The following is a 24,899-nucleotide window of genomic DNA, read 5'->3' on the forward strand; positions in this document are numbered from 1 at the left end:
GCTAGCACACCCTCGGTGCTGATGGGAAAACCGTCGGAGGCCTGCAAATCAATCCCCAGTCCCCGATCCTGGACCGTAGCGATGCCAATTCGTCAATCAGCTCGCGAACCTCGTCGCCCGATTCGCAGCGACGGGATTCCCGGGGCTCGTTGAACAGTGCCAAATCCGGTGGTTCCGGTAGCAATGCCAGTAGTACCCTTCAAACCCCGCAGATCAATTTCCTGCAGAAGCAGAAGGAACTGCGCGAGCTAGAGAATCAGGTTTGCTAGATTTGTCTGTGGATTTTTCTGTAGGTTAGGTTTTTACTAATGCATTGGCTGTTTTTACAGCAACGATTGTCGCAGCAGCAGCAGCAGCAACAGCAACAACCACAGCAGCAGCAGCATCAGCACATGAGTACCTTCCAGGCACCGCAGAGCCCAACGCAGGAGTTCTTCGGGCTAGCTGATAAGCCTCCGATACCACCGCGAGGAGTTCCTCCGCCGGTACCGCAGCGGCAGTCCAGCAACGAGAACATGCTGAACAACAATAACAACAACAGCAATAGCACAGTACAAATTCGACCCAAAACGAGCAGTGGGAGCAGTGGTAGTTTCAATGGAAATGGTTAGTACTGCTGTTATTCCCAATGCCTTACGATGAACTGAACGGTTTCGTGTCTCGTTTCAGATTACGACAATGGCAACTACACCAACGCCACCCGGCCCTTTTCCCATCAACCAAATTCAGCCAACCAACGAGGCGTGCCTGTGAATGGCAACCAAAACAACAACGGAAACGGAAACGGCGAAGACGTCTGGCTACGCAACAGTGAATCGAGGTCATCAGGTGAGTCCATTCTTTCCCCCATCGAGCGTGTGATCTGCTAAATGCCCGCGCAAAGCTTCTTCCCTTTGCTCAATGTATCTCATTTATGTGTGGCTCAATTCGTCCATTGTCTTTGTTTTGTCCCTTCCCGATTTTGTGTGTGATGTGTGTCTTCCTGCACCGCAATCCGAGCAGAAATTCCTGTACCACCGTTGCCGGCAACGTCACCACCGTTGAGCACGTTTTCCCCGCTGAAACCGCCATCCGGCTATCAGCATCACCACCATCACCAACAGCTGCATCAGAAGCAGCTGCACATGCAGGATCAATTCATCAAACGGGAACGGGAACAGACCGGCAACAACAACTACGTTGGCAGTAACAGCTATCTGAAAATGAGCAGCCCTACGGGACGGGAGAGCAACAACAACAACAACAACGTGTCACGGACCACGTGGCATCATCATCTGCCAACGACGACAGTTCCGGGATCGAATGGCGGCATGGAGTACCATCCACCGATCAACAATGGCAGCAATACGTTCGGGAACAATATCAACCTAGATGGATACGCTTCCGGTTAGAGCTTGAGCTTGTGATTCCTAAATTCGCTCTGGTCATGGTCATATATCTTACTAAAGCGGGATTTGAACGGGAGCCGTTTCGGGATTCTCTTATTGACCCAGAAGGCAACGGTCTTTGCTTAACTACATATTGACGGTGTCGGAGTTTCAGTTTTGTTTGCGTGTGCCTTTACCATTGGTTTTCCTAACCCCATCTCAGTACATCTTCACTAACCGAATGTAAGCGTTATAGTTACTTAGAGATCAATCGTATGACACAATTCGACGACAATTAATGTGTAATGTTTTGCTGAGAACAAACGGAATAACCAGTTAGTCAAAAGTACGAATCATTCTAACCTCACTATTTTTATTTTTTATGAACGGTGGTTTGGTTTTGTTCAAGCAGAGTTCGATGTTAGTATCAATGTCTGATAGATCTTCTATATACAGGGCTAGTAATAACTTGCCCTGCTTTATGTATATCACTATTGATGTTTGACTGATTCGAATAGTTAGGTAAGGCGGGGCAAGATGGATCAGTTAGTGCATTTATTAATATATTTGTTTATCAAAATTAACAAGTTCAATGCTTTTTCAAACCAGCATTTGGGCTACATTGAGTCTGTTGATGTTGACAATCGAAAAAATAAATAAATCAAGTAGAGGGCCCATCTTTCTCCACCTTACCCTAAATAGAGTTTCGATCCCTGCAGTCTTATTTCAGGTCACTGATTAGAACCGAAGACCGAAACATCTTCTTGTTAGCAGAGCGTGAAAAAGAAACAACTGATCGCTAAGGATTGTAACAGTGGAATTAATAAATTTTTATTAATCGTTATTTACAGGCTACTTTGATAGGTTTAGGATTCAGCTGGTTGCTGTGATTGTTCGTTATATCAACACTGCACAGGTAGCACACCAGCCGATGTTCGATGTTTTGATATCTTGAGTTTGTTCAGTGGTTTGGTAATCATGTGCTCCGTTGGACAGTAGATCACGGACAGCATGCCTTGTTGAATAAGATCCTTGGTTAACTGGAACTTTGTGTCAACGTGTATGGACCGGCGTTCCAGTTTCTCCGACTCCAACTGTCAGATGGCACTCTGGTTGTCCTCGAGTAGCAGGATTTGAGTTTCCGGCTCGTGGAAATCCTTCATCAGCTCCAGAGCTCCAAATCCAGAGAAGTTCTTGACATGCCTCTGCAGCAGCAATAAACTCAGTCTCCGTTGAAGAAAAGGGCAACGCAGGTTTGCTTCCTTGCCGCCCAACTGATCGCACCTCCACCAAACATAATCAGAAAACCGCTATTGGATCTACGGTCCCGATGATCACCTGCCCAATCTGCATCTGCGTAAGCCTTCAGGTCAATATTCTTGCCGCCCAAATGCAATCGAAAATGCTTTGTCGCTAGGAGATACCGCATAGTGCGCTTTCTTCTTCTTCTTATTCGCATTTCAAGCTTATTGCTTAGTGCATATTAGCTTATTGCGTGCTCTCAACTTAGTGTTCTAAATGCACTTCCACAGTTATTAATTGAGAGCTTTCGATGCCAATACCAATGCATGAATTTGTATATTGTGTGGCAAGCACAATGATACTCTATGCCCAGAAATGGAAAATTTCCAACCAGAAAGATTCCCTCGACCAGACCGGGAATCGAACCCGCCGCCTCCAGCTTGGTAATACCGTGCCTTTACTGACTAGGCTATGAGGCCCCATAGTGAGGCATAGTGCGCTTTGCTTCAGTCCAATCTGCTGCATTCGGGGCACTCACCTTTCGCCCAAGTAACGAAACGCTGATCGCTACATCTGGCCTCGTATTGATCGCTATGTAGAGCAAGCCACCAACCAAACTGGAGTACGAAGTATTGTTTGGTAGCTTGCTGGATTCCTCCTCCTTTGCTCTAAGATAGCCGGGGTCCATCGGGATAAGTGATGGCTTTGCCGTTTCGAGTCCGAATCGCGACGCCAGCCGATGGATGTGAGCAGAAAACTTCCATCATTTTCCCGCTCCACCTGTATGCACAGGTACTGCCGCACATCGCCAAGGGAAGTAGCTTTGAACTCCTTCGATAATGCTTTCAGGATCGCTTCATATTAAGCCTCGGTCTCACACACGATGAGCATATCGTCGACGTACAGAAGGATAAACGCTTGCTTCTCACCCTTGGTCCTTACGTATCAGCAGTTGATTGTAGAAATCCCAGCTTCTTGAAGCAACCGTCAATCGTCTGGTTCCAAATTCGACCGGATTGCTTCAGACCGTAGAGGCTTTTCTTCAAATGGCAAACTTCTGTGGGATTCCCAGTCTCGTATCCTTTCGGTAAGCGTCCCATACAGGTAGGCCGTCTTGACATCGACGTGTTTCACTAGAAGTTGACGACGGGTGGCAATGGTTAGCAAAGAGAACGAAATGTTACCTGTTTTGCCACCGGAGCGAACAGCTGGTCGTAGTCAGTGCCGAACTTCTGACTAAAACCTTGCGCGACCAGTCTTGCCTTGTAGCGTGTCACGTTTCCATGCTCGTCCAATTTCCCGCCTTTCGTCCATCTGGAAAGGCCTCAACTGTCCATGTCGAGTTATCTTGAAGGGACTGGATCTCTTCTTCCATCGCAGCTATCCACGATTCGCTCTCTTGTCCGCTTACTGCTTCTTCAAACGTCCTCGGTTCAGTAGCTGCTGCCATGTTGCTTGCTTCATGGTACCTTTGTTGGACCGCTCTGATCTTCGTACGATGGTTTCATCCAAATCTTCATGAAGGGACTCGTCGCAAGAACCGAAGTCCGTGTCGGTTACGTCCGACCTTCCATCGTCATTTTGTTCGTCAATCTCTGGATCTTCTTGATTTACTCCAGCCATAGGAGGTAACGGCTGTAGAATTTCCCCGTACGACTCCTCCTCCAGATTAGGAACATCGGTACCGGGTTGGACCAACTCCTCCTCAAAGAAACGAACGCCTCGACTGATGATCAGCTTGTTAGTGGCCATATCAATGAATCTTTAGGCCTTGTGGTTACTGGAATAGCCGACGAACGTCATTTCTTTCGATTTATCCTGGATTTAACCGGCACATAGACAAATGCTCTGCACCCAAACACTTTCAGGTGTGAAACGTTCGGTTTACGTCCCCACCAAAGATCGTATGGTGTGATCTCCACAGCGCGAGAAGGTAGGCGGTTCTGTAGGTATACGGCCGTAGCGGTTGCTTCTGCCCAAAATCGTGCAGACATCCTGGCGTCCATTAGCATGCACCGACACATTTCAATGATGTATCGATTTCGTCTCTCCGCCACTCCGTGCTGCTGTGGCGAATATCCGGCAGTAAACTCGGGGTGGATTCCATGCTTGCGGTAGAACTCCAGCAGTACTTCGCTCGAATACTCCCCTCCTCGATCAGACCTGATGCGCTTGGGGTACTTCCCGAACTGCGTGTGGACATAATTACAGTATTCCACTATGCGTTCTGCGACCTCGGAATAAAGAAAACCGTACAGTAGCGACTATAATCGTCTACTAAAGATACAAAATAACGATATCCACTCACCGAGGGTGTCTCCAGTGGTCCATACACGTCCGAGTGGATGAGGTCTAATGGTGCGGAGGTCTTGGGGAAGGGAGTTCGAGCCTGCTTTCCTTTCACACAGCATTTGCAACCTTCACGTATTCCGCAATCTGCAACTTTCATACCGGTAACAAGCTTCTTTTTCAGCAGAACATCCAACGCATCAGCTTCCCGGTGTGCAAACCGTCACTGCCAGGTGTGCTGGCAATCTCGCTTGTGAGATGCAGTTACCCTCGCGGCGACTGCTTGTTCTTGTTTATTCAGCCGGTATAATCCGGATCGTTGCAGATGCAATTTCCTTCCCATCGACGATGATTTCAACCTTCGCCTTTCGAATGGCCATAGTAAGCACTGACAAAAGACTTGCTGACAGCTGGCACAAACAAAACGTGGTTCCAGTACCAGCGACCGCTACTACACGCCCGTCAGCCAACTCCACTTCGCCTGTAGCCGGTTCTAACTCCTCGAAGAAATCCCTGTTGGAAGTCATGTGCGAACTTGCGCCGGAATCGCTGATCCAGTCGTTCGCCGTGTCGCCAGTTCCGATGGTCAGCGCGTACATGTTGCTGTACCCACCATCGCGCGCGGTCTTCGCATTCTGTTTCTTCGATCCGAATTGCTCTCAAGCTTGCTCTCTCTGTAGCTGCTTGCAGTCCCGTTGTTTGTGGCAAGGCTTCTTGCCGAAATGACACACAATCGGTTTTTCGTCTCGGCGCTTTACCTCGTCCAGTAGCTTCTCCCGGATCAGGTTCAGCGTGAAGGCATCATCCGTACGTGTTTCGAGGGCAGTCTTCAATGCGTTGAATGATTTCGGCAATCCTCGCAAGATAAAGGCCACCATGGTATCCTCTCCCAGGTCCTTTCCTGCGCTGCACAGCTTCGTGTACAGGTCTTCTATCTTCGTGAGGTAATCGTCTATATCCTCACCTTCCATGTACCGGGTTTCGCACATCCGTTGTAGTAACGAAACCCTAGTGGACAACGTTGCCTTTTGATGATGCATGGCCAACGCCGCCCACGCTTCCTTAGCCGTCTTCGCCGCTCGAATCACGCCAAACTGATTTTCCTGCAGCAGTAACGGAATCGTTGCACGGGCCTTTGCATCGTCTTCCACCCACGCCGCCGAGGCACCCGCCGCCGCTTGACCTTCTCCAGCTTCCGGTGGGTTGTTCTTGATGTAGGTCCACAAACCTTCCCGGATCAGCAGCGCTTCGGTCCGAAGCTCCCATGCTTCATAATTTGCGTTGTTCAGCTTCGGTCTTGAACTTCTAGGAACTTCTCCAGGAATAAACTTACACGTTGCTAAGGGCCCATTACCTGTTAGCAGAGCGTGAAAAAGAAACAACTGATTGCTAAGGATTGTAACAGTGGAATGATTAAATTTTTATTAATCGTTCTTTACAGGCTAATTTGATAGGTTTAGGTTTGAGCTGGTTGCTGTGATTGTTCGTTATCTCAACACTTCTGTCAAAAAATTTCACGCATAAATGAAAACTTCGCCAAATCCCAAAACGTTGATTTTTTAAACTCCAAGGGTCTTGAACCAAGGGGTAGGTCACTCCACACACCAATCTTGGGTCATTTTTTTGTCAGTATGCCGCAAGTGTGCCGAAGGTATGTCGATTGTGCCGGTCATAGAACAAGCTGCGATTTTTGTAAAATACCCATCCGGCAACCGGGTTTTTCTGGCACCTTGAATGTTTTGGTTTGAAATCGCAAGAATAAATCGGATTGAGGATGACGCAGAAAGTGGTAGGTGTGCGAAATTTTGGTATTTTGTGTCATAGGATAATAAAAGTCCTTAGGGGTTTAATAATGCCCTCAAAGGCAGACTAGAAGCCTAGCCTTTCGTGATGTGGAAAGCAACGGTCTATCAGCGGCCGGAAAGAGTTGGAACCGGTTGGAAACATTGTAGGAGACCGACTATAGAGGATAATGAATAGACTTCTGTAGTTTGTTTTGTGTGAGTTGCAGCATTATTTGAATTAAGGGTACTAATGGGGTCTGATTAACTGCCTCTTTCTCTTAAGCCCACTCTAGAACCTACATTTCGTATTTAGATCTATAAGTGAACTACTGGTCTGAGTTCCTCTGGTATATTCAATTAGAGGATGTTCCTAAATTTACAGTCAAACAGCACGTAATGTTGTGAATAACTTCAATGACAGTTGTCCAGCAGTGCTCCCATTTTATTTACAACAATTCAATGCCTACTAAATTGTGCCGAAGGTATGCTAAAGGTGTGCCGATGGATGTGCCCAAGCTGTGCCGAATCTAATTTCGGCACAAAGTGCTGAGTGACTTACCCCTTGGTCTTGAACATTTGAATGGATCCAGGAGTTTCGAAAAATTGGTTTAATCTAAAAAAAACAATGACCAAGTCTTGCAATTTTTTAACATAAGGTCAAGTCTCTGAACCTTCAAAAAATTACGAAGTCCTGGATTTTTTGAAATTTTGCTCAGTCCCAGAATCTTTAAAATTTATCCAAGTTCCAAAAGATGACAAATTTGGTCAAGAGCACCTGAGAGCAGTTCCACTCCAAATGACGAATCGATCAGACGGGACCTTCTCCGATTTGCATGAAACTTTGAATAATTGTCTGTTATGGTCAATTATTCATATGTGAGCAAAAATTCGGCCATTTGGAATCTCGCAAAAAATACAAAATGGCGTTTTCGGAATTTTTCAACAAATCATAACTCAAAAACGTCTTTTCCAATTGAAATGACGTGTGAAACTAAGTGGTAGGAAAAATAATGTCTTTTTACGAAAAATATACATGGAAAAAAAATTTAAGTAACTTATCGAAAAAAAAAATGTTAAAATTTAAATAACAATTTAGTACTATTCTGACTGTTTCATCTTAGTATTCTTCTTTGATAAGGCTAGCTTGTTCAAAGACGATAAGGTTGTTTATCTCACTAGAATTGAAGTGAACTAAACAAAATCATCGGAAATCTCGTTGCGCGAATGACCAGGACGGGATTTCCGTTTTCATTTTGATTACATGGACAGGCTCAACTCCAAGTAATTTAGTTAATTTATTGATCTTTGATCTGATCCAGACCTTTCATGGCAACCTTCAACAGACGTTCAGTTTTGGTGTCATACAGTTTTGGTGAATATTGAAAACTTAAATTGAACGAAGTTCAAAAGTTTCTTGCGAAGAGCATGGAAATCGGAAGTGGGAAACCTTTTTCCTTTTTGACATTAAGTAGGGAATGTTTAAGTGGGTGTAAAATCGAATAAAAAATCGATTTTTCAAAAATGCTCGAATTCGATTTGTATTAGTAAACACGTGTTAGTATTGGTATGAGTTAACACGTATGATTTTGTTACCGACTTACTTAAATGTATCCCCTTAATGGAAATTTGCCTGGATGAGGGATCATTCTCATCATCCGTGAGCATATCAAATTGATTGCTCAATAGATTTTCATCCGAAGGGGGATCAAGCGATTGCCCTTTTCTTTTGCGCCATGACGGCAAAACCAAATTTCTCCAAATCGGCTTCAAAGCAGATTACTATAAGAATCCGAAGGATCGTAGAGGAATTTTCCAAATCGATATCCAAGCAGGATTACCTCGGGTAGGATCCAAGCAAAGATCGAAGAGGAATAAGAGTCAAACAAAGTAGAAATTTGACAGGTTGAGCACTGGAAACTACTGTTTAAATTTGTTGTAGCTTTAGGTAGCAGTAACACTTCCTTCAGCAAAAAGCACGATGCGGACTGTTGCCGAACTAAGTAGTAGCGATTATTTCCCATTGATCATAATCCAAATTTTAAGTTAAAACAACGATATCTTCTACACTTCTTCCACCTATATATATATATATATCTCATATCTTATCGCATTGTGCTTGGCCAGTTTAGAACCTCATTAGCCTACCACTAATATCCCATCATATAAGCTATCAGCACCGAGTGGGGCAAATCTTCGCCGTACCGAATCACAACCGATAATTAGAACCTCCAAAAAATTCCACACCAATTTCAGGCTGGGGTCAAGCCCGTCACGAAGCCCACCGTCCGGCATCGCTTCCCGTCGGAGGAGGAGGAGGAGGAGTAGTAGTAGTGCCAGGTAGTAGTAGCACTAGTGCCACTGGTGCCGGAGACATTTCCGCTGGCCTTATGCTCGGACGGCAGCAGCAGCAGTCGGCGGAAAGTTCCAGCGAGAGCGAGGCCAGCTTTATCAAGGGCGGCGGCAGCAAGGAATCCGGCAAGGACAAGAAAGCCGGCAGCGGAGTGTTTAGAATATTCTCCAAGAAAAAGTCCAAGAACCACAATTAGGAACACACGACCCCCTATTTTAATTTTACCAATTCGGCTGGTTCAATAATGCCGGGAAGAGTTGTAACATAGAGACCCTTTACTGTAATTACCTTTGTAAGTTTATTTTTTTATTATTAACAAAAAATGCGGAAATCAGCGGTTTGTTTACTTTCTTTTTGTTTTTTTTTTAATCGCAAAATGTTATTTTATCACACACCCCCAGGCAACTTTGTAGAATATCCATTAATGGAAAGCTAGCGGAACATTGGTAGCTTTTTTAAAATAAACACATGAAAATTCCCACACAATCAATGGAGAAAAGGCGAATAGATAGAAAGCTTATTTATGTTTATGAACGTCATCATACCGCTGGCAAATGTTAAGCTAGTAAATAATATAAACAATAATCATTAATAGCTGAGTTATTGAAAACATATCGGTAAACCTTTATCTAGAGAAACTTCGGTTTATACAAGTCATTATACGGACGAGTGCGAATGTGAAAATGAGAAAAAACAGTAGGTAGCAGAACAAGATGTAAGTTATAGTATATTACGGCAACGTCTACAACAATAGTTATTAAATTTGTTAAAACTTGAATGAATTCTAGTTAAGTCAGTAATGGTTTAGTAAAAAATATTGGAATAATCAAACTGGGTTGTTTAAAATTTACTCAAATATCACAACTCCTCAGTGCTAACTAAGGTTGGTCAGTAGTACACGGCGAATGAGAGTAATTCAGTAATTGAGTCGAAATCGATTCAAAATTGCAAAATTTTCCTCGCTTTTGCAGGAAAAACTGCTTAAATATGAGAAAAATCAACGAAAATTTTACGCTGATAGACTGAGTGACATACAGTTAATTATCCACAACCCGTTTCTTCTATAACTCGATGGATTCAGCGGTAACTTCATTTTTCCATGTATCGTACAGTCGATATTTCCACAAGTCGGTGCCTCCTTTTGGTCGATGTGTTATTTTGATTCTATAACTCTATATGTTAAAGGCAAAGCTTCTGAATGTTCGAGGTTTCAGACGTGAGGAATAGACTATTGGAGAGAAATAACTTGAGTCATCTAGTCGAGTTGATGGTTGAAGTACTAATGAAGAAAATCTTTATTTCAGGTCAATATAATATTGTGGTTGCTAAGGAAAATACATAGCAACGCAGGGCTGGTAGCGAGGTACTTTTTAGTGACTTGGTCACTTTTTTTAATACCCCGTTCACATTACAGCGTATATCACGTGATATACGCTGTCTTGCAATGAGCACTCATACATCTAGTTTTCACTGGAAATCCTATGTATGAGTGCTCATTGCAAGACAGCCTATATTACGTGATATAGGCTGTAATGTGAACGGGGTATAAGCGAGTCACTAAAAAGTCTCCTTTTTTAAGGCCAAGTCACTAAAGTCACCTTTTCTTGTAATCAGTCACTATTTTCAACTTTTTTAGGGTAAATTAATTTCATTCCGCATCGAACGTTCGACTGTTTCGGTCTAGTGTTGCTTGCACTCCGTTATCAGTACTAGTTTTTTCCCTATTGAGGTTTTTTTTTCAATCCGCTTTCACACTGAGTGGTGTTATAGTATACACAAGTGTAGTGAGCATCGCGGAATTGCATTTGCCGCACAACCGTTCGAGAAAGGAAGCAGTCCTTTCCGGCCGAGTCCGGCAGATGAGCTGTTCATCTTTAGCCAACAAATTTCATCGCATCACGCCACTGCAACATCAAGGTCATCGAGTTCACCAGCCGGCGAGCCAGCCGGTGCTTTGTTGACAACACTCGAGGGCAACAATAGAACGATCATCACCATCATCCTCACATCAGTAGATCATCGTCATCAGCCACACTCCGTGCGCTTGTGTGAAGAGTTAAGTAACAAACGATTATCTTCCGTTCTGCGCAACCTGATTAATCTCCATACAGCGTTGATTAACTTTTCTGACACCTTTTTGTTTTTTTCCTGAAAAAGTTTTTTTTTTTCTTTTTCACTTTGGTTTTTTTTTTGCAATCTGATTAATCTCCTTATAGTGTTGATTAACTTTTCTGACACCTTTTTGTTTTTCCTGAAAAAGTTTTCATTTTTTTTTCTTTTTTTTTCACTTACTGTTTTTTTGCAGTCTGATTAATCTCCCTATAGTGTTGATTAACTTTCCTGGCACATTTTTTTTGCTTTGTTGGATTAAGTATTATTTTTACCGTTATATTTCTGGATAAGTTTTTTTTTCTTATATATATTTTTTTTTGTTTTCCTTACGCATATTTTTTTTCTTCATGTTTATCTTGAAATCTGTTGCGGAGGTACTTAAGACCCCGCAATGGATGAAACAAATGATGGCGGGGGTATTTCGCTAGCAGATATCTCCGATGATGAGTCTGTTGAATCTCCATCATTCGAAAATCTGCTTCTCACTGAAGAGAAAATGGATACATCAGGGGACTCTACTTCGGACCCCAAAACGAGCACTGGAACTTACCCAAAGGTGATGTCTAAACAACAGCCTCCTGCACCCCCTGCCCCCCCTTCTCCACCATCGCCCCCTCGTCCACCTGTTCCCCCTACTCCAACCGTTCCCTTAAAAATTTCTGCGACCCCCGCCATAAAGCTTACCCAAGCGGCTCAAAAGGTCCGTGGGTTGTTTTTTTCCGGCCCAAACAAAAACCTTTGAATATTTCTCGGATTTCGAAGGATATGACAAAACATTTTTCGGCCGTAACCGATATATTTAAGGTGACGCCAAACAAACTGCGCGTTACCGTTGATGACCTGAAACAGGCAAACCGGATTGTTGCCTATGAGCTTTTTACGATGGAATATCGAGTCTACATCCCCAGTTGCGACGTAGAAATCGAAGGAGTGGTCACCGAAGCGAGTCTAACTTGCGAAGATTCGCTCCAAGAGGTCACTTGCAGAACTCTTAAAAAACACCGCTTCATCTTCCCAAACTACCCCAAAAACCAAAAACACATACTCCATTTTGCCAGATGATGATGAGGGCTCTGACTCAGAGGTTGGTGAAGGTAGTCCCTTTGTCTTTAAAGGCAACACGAGAAAGCGATTAAAAAAAAAACGTCACTCAAAATCCGCGTAAGACCTCTCGTATGGACTCCCAACCTACCTTGACAAATTTAAGAGGTAGCGGAAATGTACCGAAACCCCCACCACCGGGATTTAAATCTTGTAATTTTAACAAGGACTTTCCGCCACTTCCGGGATCATCTAAAACCCCAGATATCCCAGTTTTTCAGCCAGAAAAACAGCTGAATAATCAGCAAGAACATGATGCCATGTTCACGTTTCTGGAATTGTGGAGAGCATCTTCTATATATTCAACGTCTCTGACTCAACTCGGAACATTATTAATTTAGTGCTTCCATTCGTGAAAACTCTTTTGAAGCAACTAGCTTCTAGGTGGTCCTTCCTTGCATCGATCATATCCTTTGATGGATAATTTTCCGAATGAGGTCGGGGATATGATCTCTGTTCTTCAGTGGAACTGTAGAAGTCTTATACCGAAACTTGACACATTCAAATTTTTAGTTCACAACTCACATTGTGATGCATTTGCTCTTTGTGAAACATGGCTTTCTTCAGACACCGATCTCCCTTTCCACGATTTTAACATTATTCGCCTTGATCGAGCAGATTCGTATGGAGGGGTGCTTCTCGGGATTAATAAGCTCCATTCCTTTCATAGAATCGATCTGCCTTCCGTGACAGGCATTGAAGTTGTCGCATGTCAGGTAAATATTCGAGGTAAAAGCCTCAGTATATCTTCCTCCAAGAACTGCGATTTCTCGCCAAGGTCTCTCAGATATCTGCTCAGCTTTATCTGAGCCTCGGTTGATCTTAGGAGATTTTAACTCCCACGGTACAGGCTGGGGGGAACTGTACGATGACAACCGCTCAACCCTGATATACGACCTTTGCGATAACTTCAATATGACAATTCTAAACACTGGGGAAGTAACACGAGTGGCCAAACCTCCAGCAAGAGAAAGTAGATTAGACCTCTCCCTCAGTTCGAGTTCACTATCGTTGGATTGCTCGTGGAAAGTAATTCAAGATCCCTACGGTAGTGACCACTTGCCAATCAAAATCTCTATTACCAATAGTTCATCTTCCACTCGCTCGGTTGACATCGCGTACGACCTCACGAAAAACATCGACTGGCAAAAATTTGCGTCCGCGGTTCTCGGTGGTACTGATTCGGTTGAGATACTCCCTCCGCTGGATGAGTACTCCTTTTTATCGAGACTTATCGTTGACTGCGCTCTTCAAGCACAGACGAAACGCGTTCCGGGTGTTTTCATTCGCAAACGACCTCTCACTCCGTGGTGGGAGAAGGATTGCACCGACGCGAACAGCGAGAAGTCCGCCGCGTTTAAACGCTTCCGCAAACACGGTAAGGTCGAGGATTTCGAGCGGTACACCGACCTCGAGAAAACTTTTAAGGGCTTGATTAAAGCCAAAAAACGCGGTTACTGGCGTCGGTTCGTCGATGGTTTGTCGAGAGAGACTTCCATGAGAACACTCTGGAATGTCGGCAGGAGAATGCGCAACGCGTCATCACCGGTCAACGAAGACAAGGAGTACTCAGACAGTTGGATATTCAGCTTCGCGCAGAAAGTTTGCCCGGATTCGGTGTCGGTTCAAACCAACGTTCGTGATAGTCCGTCGGGTAGTAACGAAATAGATTCTCCGTTTTCGATGGTGGAATTCTCACTTGCTCTCCTCTCATGTAACAACTCAGCTCCAGGAATGGATAGAATCAAGTTCAACTTGCTCAAAAATCTCCCAGACGTCGCGAAGAGACGCTTGTTGAACTTATTCAATCAATTTCTGGAGCACAACCTTGTTCCGGATGATTGGAGGCAAGTAAGAGTTATCGCCATTCGAAAACCCGGTAAACCCGCGTCGGATTATAACTCGTACCGTCCCATCGCGATGCTGTCCTGTATACGGAAATTGTTGGAGAAAATGATTCTTTTTCGTCTAGACAAATGGGTCGAGTCGAATGGTTTACTTTCAGATACGCAATTTGGATTTCGGAGAGGCAAAGGAACGAGCGACTGTCTTGCGTTGCTTTCAACTGAAATTCAACTGGCCTATGCGCAAAAACAGCAAATGGGTTCAGTTTTCTTGGATATTAAGGGGGCTTTTGATTCTGTTTGTATCGATGTCCTTTCGGATAAACTCCACGATAGTGGGCTTTCACCAATTATGAACAACTATTTGAGCAACTTGTTGTCTGAGAAATATATGAGCTTTTCTCATGGAAACTTCACGAATTAGTTACATGGGTCTCCCCCAGGGCTCATGTTTAAGCCCCCTTCTTTATAATTTTTACGTTAAAGACATTGATGGTTGTCTTGATGAAAATTGCTCGCTAAGGCAGCTTGCAGATGACGGCGTTATGTCCGTTATAGGGCCAAGTGCACCGGACCTGCAAGGACCATTGCAAGATACCTTAGACAATTTGTCTACTTGGGCTATGAAGCTGGGTATCGAATTCTCTCCGGAGAAAACTGAGTTGGTTGTTTTTTCTAGGAAGCATCATCCTGCACAGTTACAGCTTCAACTAAAGGGTAGAACAATCACTCAAAGTATATCTTTCAAGTATTTAGGTGTCTGGTTCGATTCCAAATGCACATGGGGAAAACATATTGCGTATCTAAAACAAAAATGCCAACAAAGAATCAATTTTCTTCGTACAATTACCGGAACTTGGTGGGGAGCACACCCGGAAGATCTTATCAGGTTGTATCGAACAACCATCTTGTCGGTTCTAGAGTACGGTAGCTTCTGCTTTCAATCCGCGGCGAAAACACATATCTTGAAGCTGCAACGAGTTCAATACCGTTGCCTCCGAATCGCGCTTGGCTGTATGCACTCGACGCATACGATGAGCCTAGAAGTACTCGCGGGTGTTCTCCCACTGACATATCGTTTCGCTGAGCTGTCTTTCCGGTTCCTCATCCGTTGTGAAGTATTGAATCCTTTGGTAATAGAACACTTTGAGAAGCTGCTCGACCAAAATCCTCAAACAAGATTCATGAGTTTGTACTATGAGTACATGACGCTGGAGGTTGGTCCTTCTTCATTAATCTCCAATCGTGATTGCTTTCAAGCCTTCTATAGTTCCTCTGTAAATTTTGATCTGACCATGATGCAAGAAATCCATGGAATACCACATCACCATCGGTCGATGGTTGTTCCCTCAATTTTTGCAATCAAGTACCACCATTTAAGTAACGATAAAAGATTTTTCACAGATGGGTCAACCATAAATGCTTCCACTGGATTTGGTGTATTTAATCAATTTCATAGCGCCTCCTATAAACTGCAGAAACCATGCTCCGTATACGTTGCGGAACTCGCAGCTATATTTTACGCAGTAGAGCGAATTGCCTCACTACCTTCTGACCATTATTTCATTTTTACGGATAGTCTTAGCTCATTGGAGGCTATTCGTTCAATGAGGCCGATGAAGCACTCCTCGTATTTCCTGCAAGAAATACGATCTAAACTGAGTGCTTTATCTAACTGCTCCTATACTATCACCTTAGCTTGGGTCCCATCTCATTGCTCAATTCCGGGTAATGAGAAAGCGGACTCATTGGCTAAGGTGGGCGCTATGGAAGGCGATATTTTTGAGCGACAAATCGCCTTCAACGAATTTTTCTCCATTGCTCGCCAGCAAGTCCTCATCAGTTGGCAACAAAAATGGAATGATGGTGAATTGGGAAGATGGTTACATTCTATTCTCCCACAGGTGTCGAACAAACCATGGTTCAAAGGGTTGGACATGAGCCGCGACTTTATACGCGTTATATCAAGGCTTATGTCCAATCACTGCTCGTTAGACTCGCACTTCTATCGAATTGGGCTCTCAGGCAGCAATTTATGTGCGTGTGGCAGTGGTTATCACGATATCGAGCATGTTGTTTGGTCGTGTACCTTACACCGTGTTGCCAGATCTGAGTTATCCACATCCCTCAGGGCCCGAGGAAAACAACCCGCGATACCCGTTAGAGATGTGTTCGGATCAAAGAAAAACAAAACCGTTTTTTTTGTAAATCAACCGTAAATAAAGTTGATCAAACTGCAAGAATTCGTTTAATATAGTGTTAGTGTTTATAGTTTGTGGTTTTAGTTGAAGTACTCACAATTTTAGTTATTGTTCCTCCTGCAAACAACCTTTCTTCTACCTAGACCGCTCTGAAATGTTCTTTCCGCCTATTACAAAATTCAGTGTTTTAATTTAATTCATTTGTTACAGTGTTTATCTCGTTTTACCTATCTGTGAGTCGTCTGCTTGCCGTTCCGTGTTTTGTAACCTCCACTGACCTAAATTTGTCCACAAACTTTCTATAAAATGCCCAAAGCACAGAATACTAAAAAAAACTCACTTTTAAGCACTTTCTAATCGATACTGTATTGTTTGTGATTTTCTACCTTCCGTTCTTTGACAGATTATCTTCTATTCATCTATCTATCCTCCTCTCTTCAATCCGTCACTTCATCTGTCATACTACTTACTACCTCATCGTCCAAATTCACTGCAGCGATGGAGGAGGGCAACGGCCAGTGTTGCCAGAACATTCCCCGGCCCGTAACTCTGTCCGGGAAGCCACATCCGGCTCAGGGTTACCCTCTGCTATCTCCATCACGGCCAGTTTCGCTGTCGCTCGTTTGTACCTTCCGGCATTGGTACGCACCCATGCTTGACGGACCCTGCCGTCGCCGGATACGATGATCTCTTCCACCATTCCGCGGATCCAGCACTTCCGGTTGGCACCCTCCACGACGTAAACTAAATCTCCTGCTTGCAACGGTCTTGCCTCACCGAACCACTTCGTTCTTTGGTTCAACGACGGCACATACTCCTTAATCCACCGCTCCCACATCACGCTGGCCAACTGCTGCGAACGCTGAAACGCATCCCGAAGGGCCACTGCCGGATGGGGAGGTGGACAGATACTACCAGGCTGGTTCGCTGACGCTCCCCGCAAGAAATGATTCGGGGTAAGCGCTTCTGCTTCGTCGGACTGCTGCGACACGTAGGTGAGCGGACGGGAGTTGATAATGTCCTCCGCTTCAACGATGGCTGTCTGCAGTATCTCGTCCGTTAGTCGCCTTCCATCATCAAGCGCTGTCAGCGCTTCCTTCACTGAGCGGACTAAGCGCTCCCAGACGCCTCCCATGTGAGGTGCGGCGGGGGGATTGAACGTCCACTTCGTTCTCGCGTTCGTTAGCTGGTCTGCACAGTCATCTCTAATGCCCTGTACAGCCTCCACCACTTCCTTACTAGCTCCACGTAGGTTTGTCCCGTTGTCCGAGAAGAATTCGATCGGCCAGCCCCGGCGACCAATAAACCGATATATCGCCATCAAACACGACTGGGTGGTCAGCCCATGTGCCACTTCCAAATGAACCGCACGTGTTACCATACAGGTAAACAGCGCAATCCACCTCTTCTCTGATCTACGTCCTACGGTCACATCGAACGGTCCCATATAATCGACCCCGACGTAGCTGAAAGCACGTAGATTCGGTGTGACCCGCTGTACTGGCAGCGGAGCCATCCTAGGAACTTCAGGACGACAACGATTCACCTTGCACCATACGCAGGACGCTGATACCTTCCTGACTACTGCATCTATGTGCGGGATGTAAAACATCTGCCGCAACTCGTTCTTCACTGCTTGACGGTACCCGTGGGCACTCTTCTCATGGTAGTGCTGAACTATCAGCCTCGTGATCCGATGGTCATCCGGCAGAATCACCGGAAATCGCAGATCGAATGGCAGAAATTCCGCTCGCTCCACTCTACCCTCCATCCGGATCAGTCCATTCTCGTCGATCAGCGGAGTCAGCTTGTATAGCGGACTAGACTTTTCGATAGTCATCCACTGGCTCACCGGACGATCCTTGTTTCTCGTTAACACTTTCAGTTCGTCGATGAAGCTCTCCGACTGCGCCACTTTCAGCAGACACTGCTCCGCTTTCTCGTACTCCTTTTGCTGCAACGGAACTCTGACCGATGCAATGGTTCTCGACTTCCGTGCTTTCTTTTGTCCGCTTGTCGCTCTTAGCGTCTCAATCGGCAGCTTTTCAATCCTTCGCTTACAGTTCGACACGAAACGGAACACGCACGCCATCGTTCGGACCAACACTGTCCACTTCGAGAAACGGTTTACGTCCACAAAAACCGCAGGCACCTTCACGTCATGTAATAGGAGGTGAATCCGGAGCTCCTCCATCGTGTTCGCTGGTGGCATTTCCTTTTCTGGCCACTCCTGCTCACTCTTGTACAAAAACGCTGGTCCTCGCGCCCACGTGCTGTCAGTATGCATTTCGGGTTCCTTGCCCCACTTCGTTAGTTGGTCTGCCACGTTTAGTCTTGACGGCACCCAACGCCAGTCCGTCAACTTCGTTAGGCTGAGTATCTCGCCGATCCGAAACCCGACGAACTGTTTATACCTTCGCTGGTCAGATCGAATCCATGAGAGCACTACGTTTGCGTCGATCCAATACACCACCCGGTCAATTGTAAAGCTATGACTCTCGAACACCATTCGTGATAGACGTGCTCCTAAAACGGCCGCTAGAAGCTCCAGTCGCGGTATTGAGATCTGTTTTAACGGTGCCACTTTGGCACGACTCATGACCAGCGCACACTGCACTTTACCTCGTACAGTTGCCCGAAAATACGCCACGCTTCCGTACGCCGCCTCGCCTGCATCAGCGAATACATGCAGCTGTATGTCCGTAACTTCATCTGATCTGGCATTTCCGAAATAACTCCGCGGTAGCTGGAACGATCCGATGTTCTTCATCATTTGTATCCATCGCCGCCATTTTTCGAAGGAAATCTGATTGATTTTCGTATCCCAATCACAGCCGGTCCGCCAGAGATCTTGGATCAGCATTTTTCCAAGTATAGTAACCGGAGTGAGGAATCCCACTGGGTCGAATTGCGCCATCACGTAACTGAGGATAATCCGCTTCGTAGGATACTCTTCGCCACCGATAACCATAAAGGATTCCGCTTTCGACATAGTTGCGAAACAGAATACGTCTTCCATCGGCTTCCAAACTATGCCCAGCACATGCTCATACTCGGCGTCTTTATCCCGGGAAAAATGAACTGCTCCATTTGCACTGCGATCTTCGAGTTCCTCTAGGAATGCCTCCGAGTTAGACACCCAGTTTCGTATATGGAATCCACCCTGCGAGTGGATGTACTTCACCTCCTTGGCCCTTCGTATCGCTTCTTCGACGGTATCTACGCTGTCATAGTAATCGTCCACATAATGTTTCTTAATGATCGCTGCCGCTGCTTCTGGATACTGCTCTGCGAACTGTCCCGCGTTCAGATTTTTTACATATTGGGCGGAGCAAGGCGAACACGTGGCGCCGAACGTTGCCACGTCCATCACGTATCCTTGAGGTGCTCCACTTTCATCCGTCCCGAACAGAAATCGTAGTGCTTGCTTGTCTTCACACCGAATATTCATCTGGTGGTACATTTCCTGAATGTCGCCTCCGAATGCAATTCGACCTTCCCGGAAACAGCAAACAACTTTCGGAAGGGGAACCAACATGTCCGGACCTTTCACCAATTCCGAGTTCAACGACACTCCTCCAACTGATGCAGCCGCATCCCACACCATGCGCACTTTACCAGGTTTCTTCGGATTTAGCACCACATTCAACGGAAGATACCACACCACCGAGCTTGGAGTATCTGCTAGTTCTTCTGCAGTTATCTTGTGTGCATAGCCCTTGGTCTGATAGTCCTCAATCTGCTGACATACCTTCTGTTTCAACGCAGGATCTTTCCCAAGCTTTCGCTCAAGCGCTCGCATCCTTCGAACGGCCATCGGGTAGCTGTCCGGAAATCGCCGTTCATCTTCACGCCACAATAGGCCCGTTTCGAAACGATTACCTACCCTTTTTGTCGTCGCTTGAAGGATCTCGCGAGCCCTTTTCTCCTCAATTGGTTCTGGGGGTGCGTATGATGCTGCTGCAGTTTCATCCAGCACGTACTGATTTCGGATCATGTCATGCAGTTCCTGGTTACTCACTGGTGTGACACAATGCAGATTCAGGTAAGTATGGACACACGGCTTCCGTTTCTCCGATCCGTAAATCGTCCATCCGATTTTCGACCGCACAGCGATTGGTTCGTTCGGTTCCCCGACCCGTGACTCCAACGGCGCGAACAGATGGAGATTGTCCAATCCGATTAGAATCGTTGGAAGTCCAGACGGAAAATCTCTCACCGGCACTCCAACAAGATGCGGATAACGGTTCACCATCTCAGCGTGAACGAAAACTTCTCCTTGGAGCCCTTCGCCGACATCATCATCTCTACACTACGCGATTCGTTCTCAAAACGGTTGATGTTTCCGGTCCACGTGACTATCAGTGGTTCAAGCGTTCCTTCTGCCTTCAGCCGTTTGGCCACCCCATCGTCCACCAACGTAGCAGACGACCCTTCGTCCAGAAATGCAACAGTGTCGTACTGTCGCTTACCGACATATAGCGTCACCGACATCATCCGGAAAATCACCGTGCAGTCTGATTTGGCTTTCTGCAATTGAACAGATTCTTCCACCCGATGGAATAGAGGATGGTGATTGCCTTGGCAGTTCCGCGCCATACACCGGATTTTCGAAAAACAACGATTTCCACCGTGCTTGTTAAGACAGACTCCACACAGTTTCTGCTTGTCCACTTCCCTTAGTCGTTGCGCAATGTTCATCTGCTTGAACTCTTCGCAGCTCTTGATCATGTGATCCGTCCGTTTACAAATCCAGCAAGGACGGCTGACCACCTCTCTGCGTAGTTCTTCGCTCTGCTTCTGCTCAGAGTCGTGCACATGCACAAACTCCTTCTTTCTAGGATTCTCTCGCCCATGCGACGCTCGCTCGTTCACCGACAGCGTAGAAAACTCCGTCACCTCGGACACGTCGGATACTATTTCAGTCATGAAATCCGTGAACATCCTCAGCGGACTATCTTCCTTTCCTCGCTTGTACCGCACCCAATCCAGTTTGTAACTCGGTGGTAACTTGTCAACCAACTCCTGTACCAGCATCGGGTTATTAAGATGATCGTTGAGTCGCGCAGCCTCAAGATGGTCGCACAACTGCTTCACCGTAATCCCAAATTTAACGAACATCTCCAGTCGATCAGCTCTCGGCGCTGGAGCGTTCCTCACTTTCGTCAGCAGCGACTTCAGCAGCTTCTCCGGCCTTCCGAATAGATTCCGTAGGTCACAAATCACGTTCGGAACGGAATTCGGCAGAACGAGCCGACTCCTCACTGCTTCGAGCGCGTCACCTTGCAAACAGTCCTGCAGTCGCTTCAAGTTCTCCAGGTTTGAGAACCCACATGCTTCCGTCGTATATTCGAAGCTGCTAATAAACAGCGGCCAAACTTCCGGTTCTCCACGAAATTTTGGAAGGTGATGCGAAATCGCTTTTCTAGCGGCCAGCTGATCCCTCGAGATTCGACCGCCGGTTCGCCCCGACCCGTCACCAGCTCCGTTACCACGCACACTGCCAGGTCGCTTGCTGCTCGCACGATCTTCCGACGAGTCGCTGCTTCCACAATCTTCTGAATAGTCGCTGCTCGCACGGTCTTCCGACGAGTCGCGGATTTGGCCCTCATCACTTGATTCGGCCTCCCGATCTTTAGCAGGCACCTCCTTCATCTTCTTCTGCTTATCGGTTTTTCTAGAACCCGACTCCATTCCATGTCGGTCCTCCCTTTTCGGGTACGCTCCTCGAGAATCCGTACCCGCTGGCTTTTCGGCTATCTTCTTCTGTTTCTGCAACTCCAGCTGCCCTTTCTGCTCCGGCTGCCTTTTCTGCTCCGGACCGTCCTTCGAAGATCCACCAACAGCGCCATATTGATCCTTCAGCGCTTTAATTCTATTGATGCTGCTGTTGACCTGCAGCCGGATTGCCTCCCGTTCCTTCAAAAACTTCTGCTCCGCAGCCAGTTGAGCCTGCAACATTCTCTGCTCGTAGTCCAACTGCTGCATCTCTATTTCTCGCCGGGCCTGGGATTCCAGTTCAAGCATCTCCCGTTCCTGCTTCAGCTTTTCTTCGTTCCACGCCTTCTGCCGAGCGAGTAACTTCTTCCGCACTTCCATTTGCTTCGCAAAGGCCTTCTCCTTGGCTAACTGTTCCTCTTCCAACTGCTTTTCAACTGGATCAACATCGAAACCAGCTCCCTGATCAGACCCTCCATCGCTCTTTTGGCCGGACTTCTTGCTACCTCGCTTCTTGCCTCCTGCGTCTGGAATCTTCAACTGCTGAACACTCGTTGGGACACACTGTGGGCAATACCAATTGGATTTCGCTACCTCCTGGTCAACACCCGCGCAAGAAAAATGAGCCCAATTTTCACACTTTCCGCATTGGACCCAATCTACGTCCTCCGACGTCGACTCTGACATGGAGCAAAACAAACATTTCTCGTCCTTGGAAGGTAAAAAGGCCATTCCGAAGTGCTTCGAAATAAAATTTTTGATTTTGTTCGGATCAAAGAAAAACAAAACCGTTTTTTTTGTAAATCAACCGTAAATAAAGTTGATCAAACTGCAAGAATTCGTTTAATATAGTGTTAGTGTTTATAGTTTGTGGTTTTAGTTGAAGTACTCACAATTTTAGTTATTGTTCCTCCTGCAAACAACCTTTCTTCTACCTAGACCGCTCTGAAATGTTCTTTCCGCCTATTACAAAATTCAGTGTTTTAATTTAATTCATTTGTTACAGTGTTTATCTCGTTTTACCTATCTGTGAGTCGTCTGCTTGCCGTTCCGTGTTTTGTAACCTCCACTGACCTAAATTTGTCCACAAACTTTCTATAAAATGCCCAAAGCACAGAATACTAAAAAAAACTCACTTTTAAGCACTTTCTAATCGATACTGTATTGTTTGTGATTTTCTACCTTCCGTTCTTTGACAGATTATCTTCTATTCATCTATCTATCCTCCTCTCTTCAATCCGTCACTTCATCTGTCATACTACTTACTACCTCATCGTCCAAATTCACTGCAGCGATGGAGGAGGGCAACGGCCAGTGTTGCCAGAACAAGATGTCTTGGCGAGCCGAGACCTTGACTATTTGAATTTAATTTATGTGTTTTTAAAACGGATAGATTTGAGGATTTAGAAGTTAGTGTCATCTTGTGTTCTCCCAAGTTGTTAGCTACCCATCGGTGTACCCCCATGTTTGTCTTTTTCATCAGAGTGTCGCCTAGTTCGAGATCAAGAGCACATTGCTCTCCAAACCTTGTGTTCACAATCCCTACCCTGCCATCCATTTGTTACAATTTGTTACCCCTAACCTCGAGATAGCCGCGAGTAATCGGCCCCCGCTTTACTAACGTTAGTTTTAAGTAATTTTGTTATCTAAACAATGAATATCGGCTCCGCAAAGCTACAGCAAATGAGCCTGGAAAAATAAACGAATTATTAAAAAAAAAAAGGGTAAATTAATTTCAATATTGATCATTCTTTGCTTTGTGACGTTTAACCATCTTTCTCTATCTACAGGGTGTCTACTCAGTTTTCTAAATAAAATTACCTGAGTTTTCCAAATAAGTAAGTCCATGATCTAAAAATATGCAATGTCTTGAAGTTTCGTTCATGTTCAAGATATTGAAAATTTTCATAATGCCAGAATTAAGGAAAAATAAATCTAGATAGAGCTGGAATTAGGGCGTAACAGCTTTTGTAAACAATGACTTCTCTCGATGATTTCTCGGAAATCATGGCTCTCCATGGCAAATCGACATCACCATCGAGTAGAGGAAGGCTTCTCCTACCCGATGGATATGTTGGTTTGTTTAGTCGTGCCTTGAATTCCGAGAAATCAACAAGAGAAGTCATTGTTTACAAAGGCTGATACGCCCTAATTCCAGCTCTATCTAGAAATGATCTATTTCAAGATCGTAATAGAAAACTTGAGGGGTATTGTGCAATTTTTTAAGAAGTTCTAAGCACCTCAGAAAAGCTAGATCTAGAGATCTTCAGGGAATTTCAGATCTAAAGAGCAGTCCCCGCAACTTTAGTCTAGACTTTTGAAACAGTTTAAAGATCTATAATCGTAAATTTAGGCTAATTCAGGATAGTTCCATGATTTGCTGAAAAAACATCGAGAACCCTTAAGATGTTCCGAGAATTTCAGGGAAGTACAGAGACCTTCAGAGAATTTATGAAAACTTCAGAAATATTTCAGGAACTTAACAGAAGTCCAGAGAATTCCTGGCAAATTTAAAGGTGTTTACGGGAATTCTATTTATTTCTTAGCATAACCGAGATCTTCAAGAGCCTTAGGGAAGCTTCGAGAACATCAAAACAGATCAGAGAATCAAAGGGCGGTTCAAATAATTTCAAGGAAATTGTAGAAACCTTAAGGAAGTTGCGAGAAACTCAGGGAAATTGCGGAAACTTCAGCAAAGCTCTGAGAGAATTTCTGGAACGTGATAAAAATTATATGAACATCCGAAAAACGTGAGAGTATTTTAAGATGGAGATTTCAAGAATTTAAAAAAAAAATCAAAAAATTTGCTTAGTTGAGTTCCAACGGAGTTCCATTGATTAAAAACATTTAGCAAACAGCGATATCTTCAAAAAATTCCAGAGAACTTCTAA

At 45.2% G+C, this 24,899-nt stretch overlaps 2 protein-coding genes and 2 long non-coding RNA genes across 10 annotated transcripts in view; 1 reads left to right on the plus strand and 3 right to left on the minus strand.

Annotated features, from left to right (window-relative positions):
- kst (spectrin beta chain, non-erythrocytic 5 kst) overlaps window positions 1-9,863 on the plus strand; it is a 320,373-nt gene extending 310,510 nt beyond the window's left edge. For 6 of the 7 annotated variants that reach the window (XM_065227170.1, XM_065227169.1, XM_065227171.1 and 3 more), the window contains 5 exons: window positions 6-260; window positions 330-606; window positions 670-828; window positions 1,003-1,386; window positions 8,936-9,863. In XM_065227170.1, coding sequence (XP_065083242.1) covers window positions 6-260; window positions 330-606; window positions 670-828; window positions 1,003-1,386; window positions 8,936-9,228 — 1,368 coding nt within the window. In that variant the 3' untranslated portion in view covers window positions 9,229-9,863. The remainder of the gene's footprint in view (window positions 1-5; window positions 261-329; window positions 607-669; window positions 829-1,002; window positions 1,387-8,935) is intronic. The other variant, XM_065227172.1, reaches the window with a different exon arrangement.
- Window positions 9,864-16,258: 6,395 nt separating this feature from the next.
- Window positions 16,259-16,617, minus strand: LOC135705483 (uncharacterized). Its single transcript, XR_010517843.1, has 3 exons — window positions 16,518-16,617; window positions 16,388-16,457; window positions 16,259-16,323 (listed from the first exon to the last, which is right to left on the minus strand). It is a non-coding gene; the product is annotated as an uncharacterized LOC135705483 (long non-coding RNA).
- Window positions 16,618-16,777: 160 nt separating this feature from the next.
- LOC135705459 (uncharacterized) lies at window positions 16,778-20,287 on the minus strand. Its single transcript, XM_065227208.1, has one exon. It carries the CDS (start codon window positions 20,285-20,287, stop codon window positions 16,778-16,780), a length of 3,510 nt encoding a protein of 1,169 aa, XP_065083280.1.
- Window positions 20,288-22,504: 2,217 nt separating this feature from the next.
- LOC135705484 (uncharacterized) lies at window positions 22,505-23,092 on the minus strand. Its single transcript, XR_010517844.1, has 3 exons — window positions 23,032-23,092; window positions 22,902-22,971; window positions 22,505-22,837 (listed from the first exon to the last, which is right to left on the minus strand). It is a non-coding gene; the product is annotated as an uncharacterized LOC135705484 (long non-coding RNA).
- Between the last annotated feature and the right edge of the window lie 1,807 nt (window positions 23,093-24,899).

Source organism: Ochlerotatus camptorhynchus, unplaced genomic scaffold (assembly GCF_037179485.1).
Source record: "Ochlerotatus camptorhynchus isolate MF236.1 unplaced genomic scaffold, CSIRO-AGI_Acam_v1.1 ptg000267l, whole genome shotgun sequence".
Lineage (NCBI taxonomy): Eukaryota > Metazoa > Arthropoda > Insecta > Diptera > Culicidae > Ochlerotatus > Ochlerotatus camptorhynchus.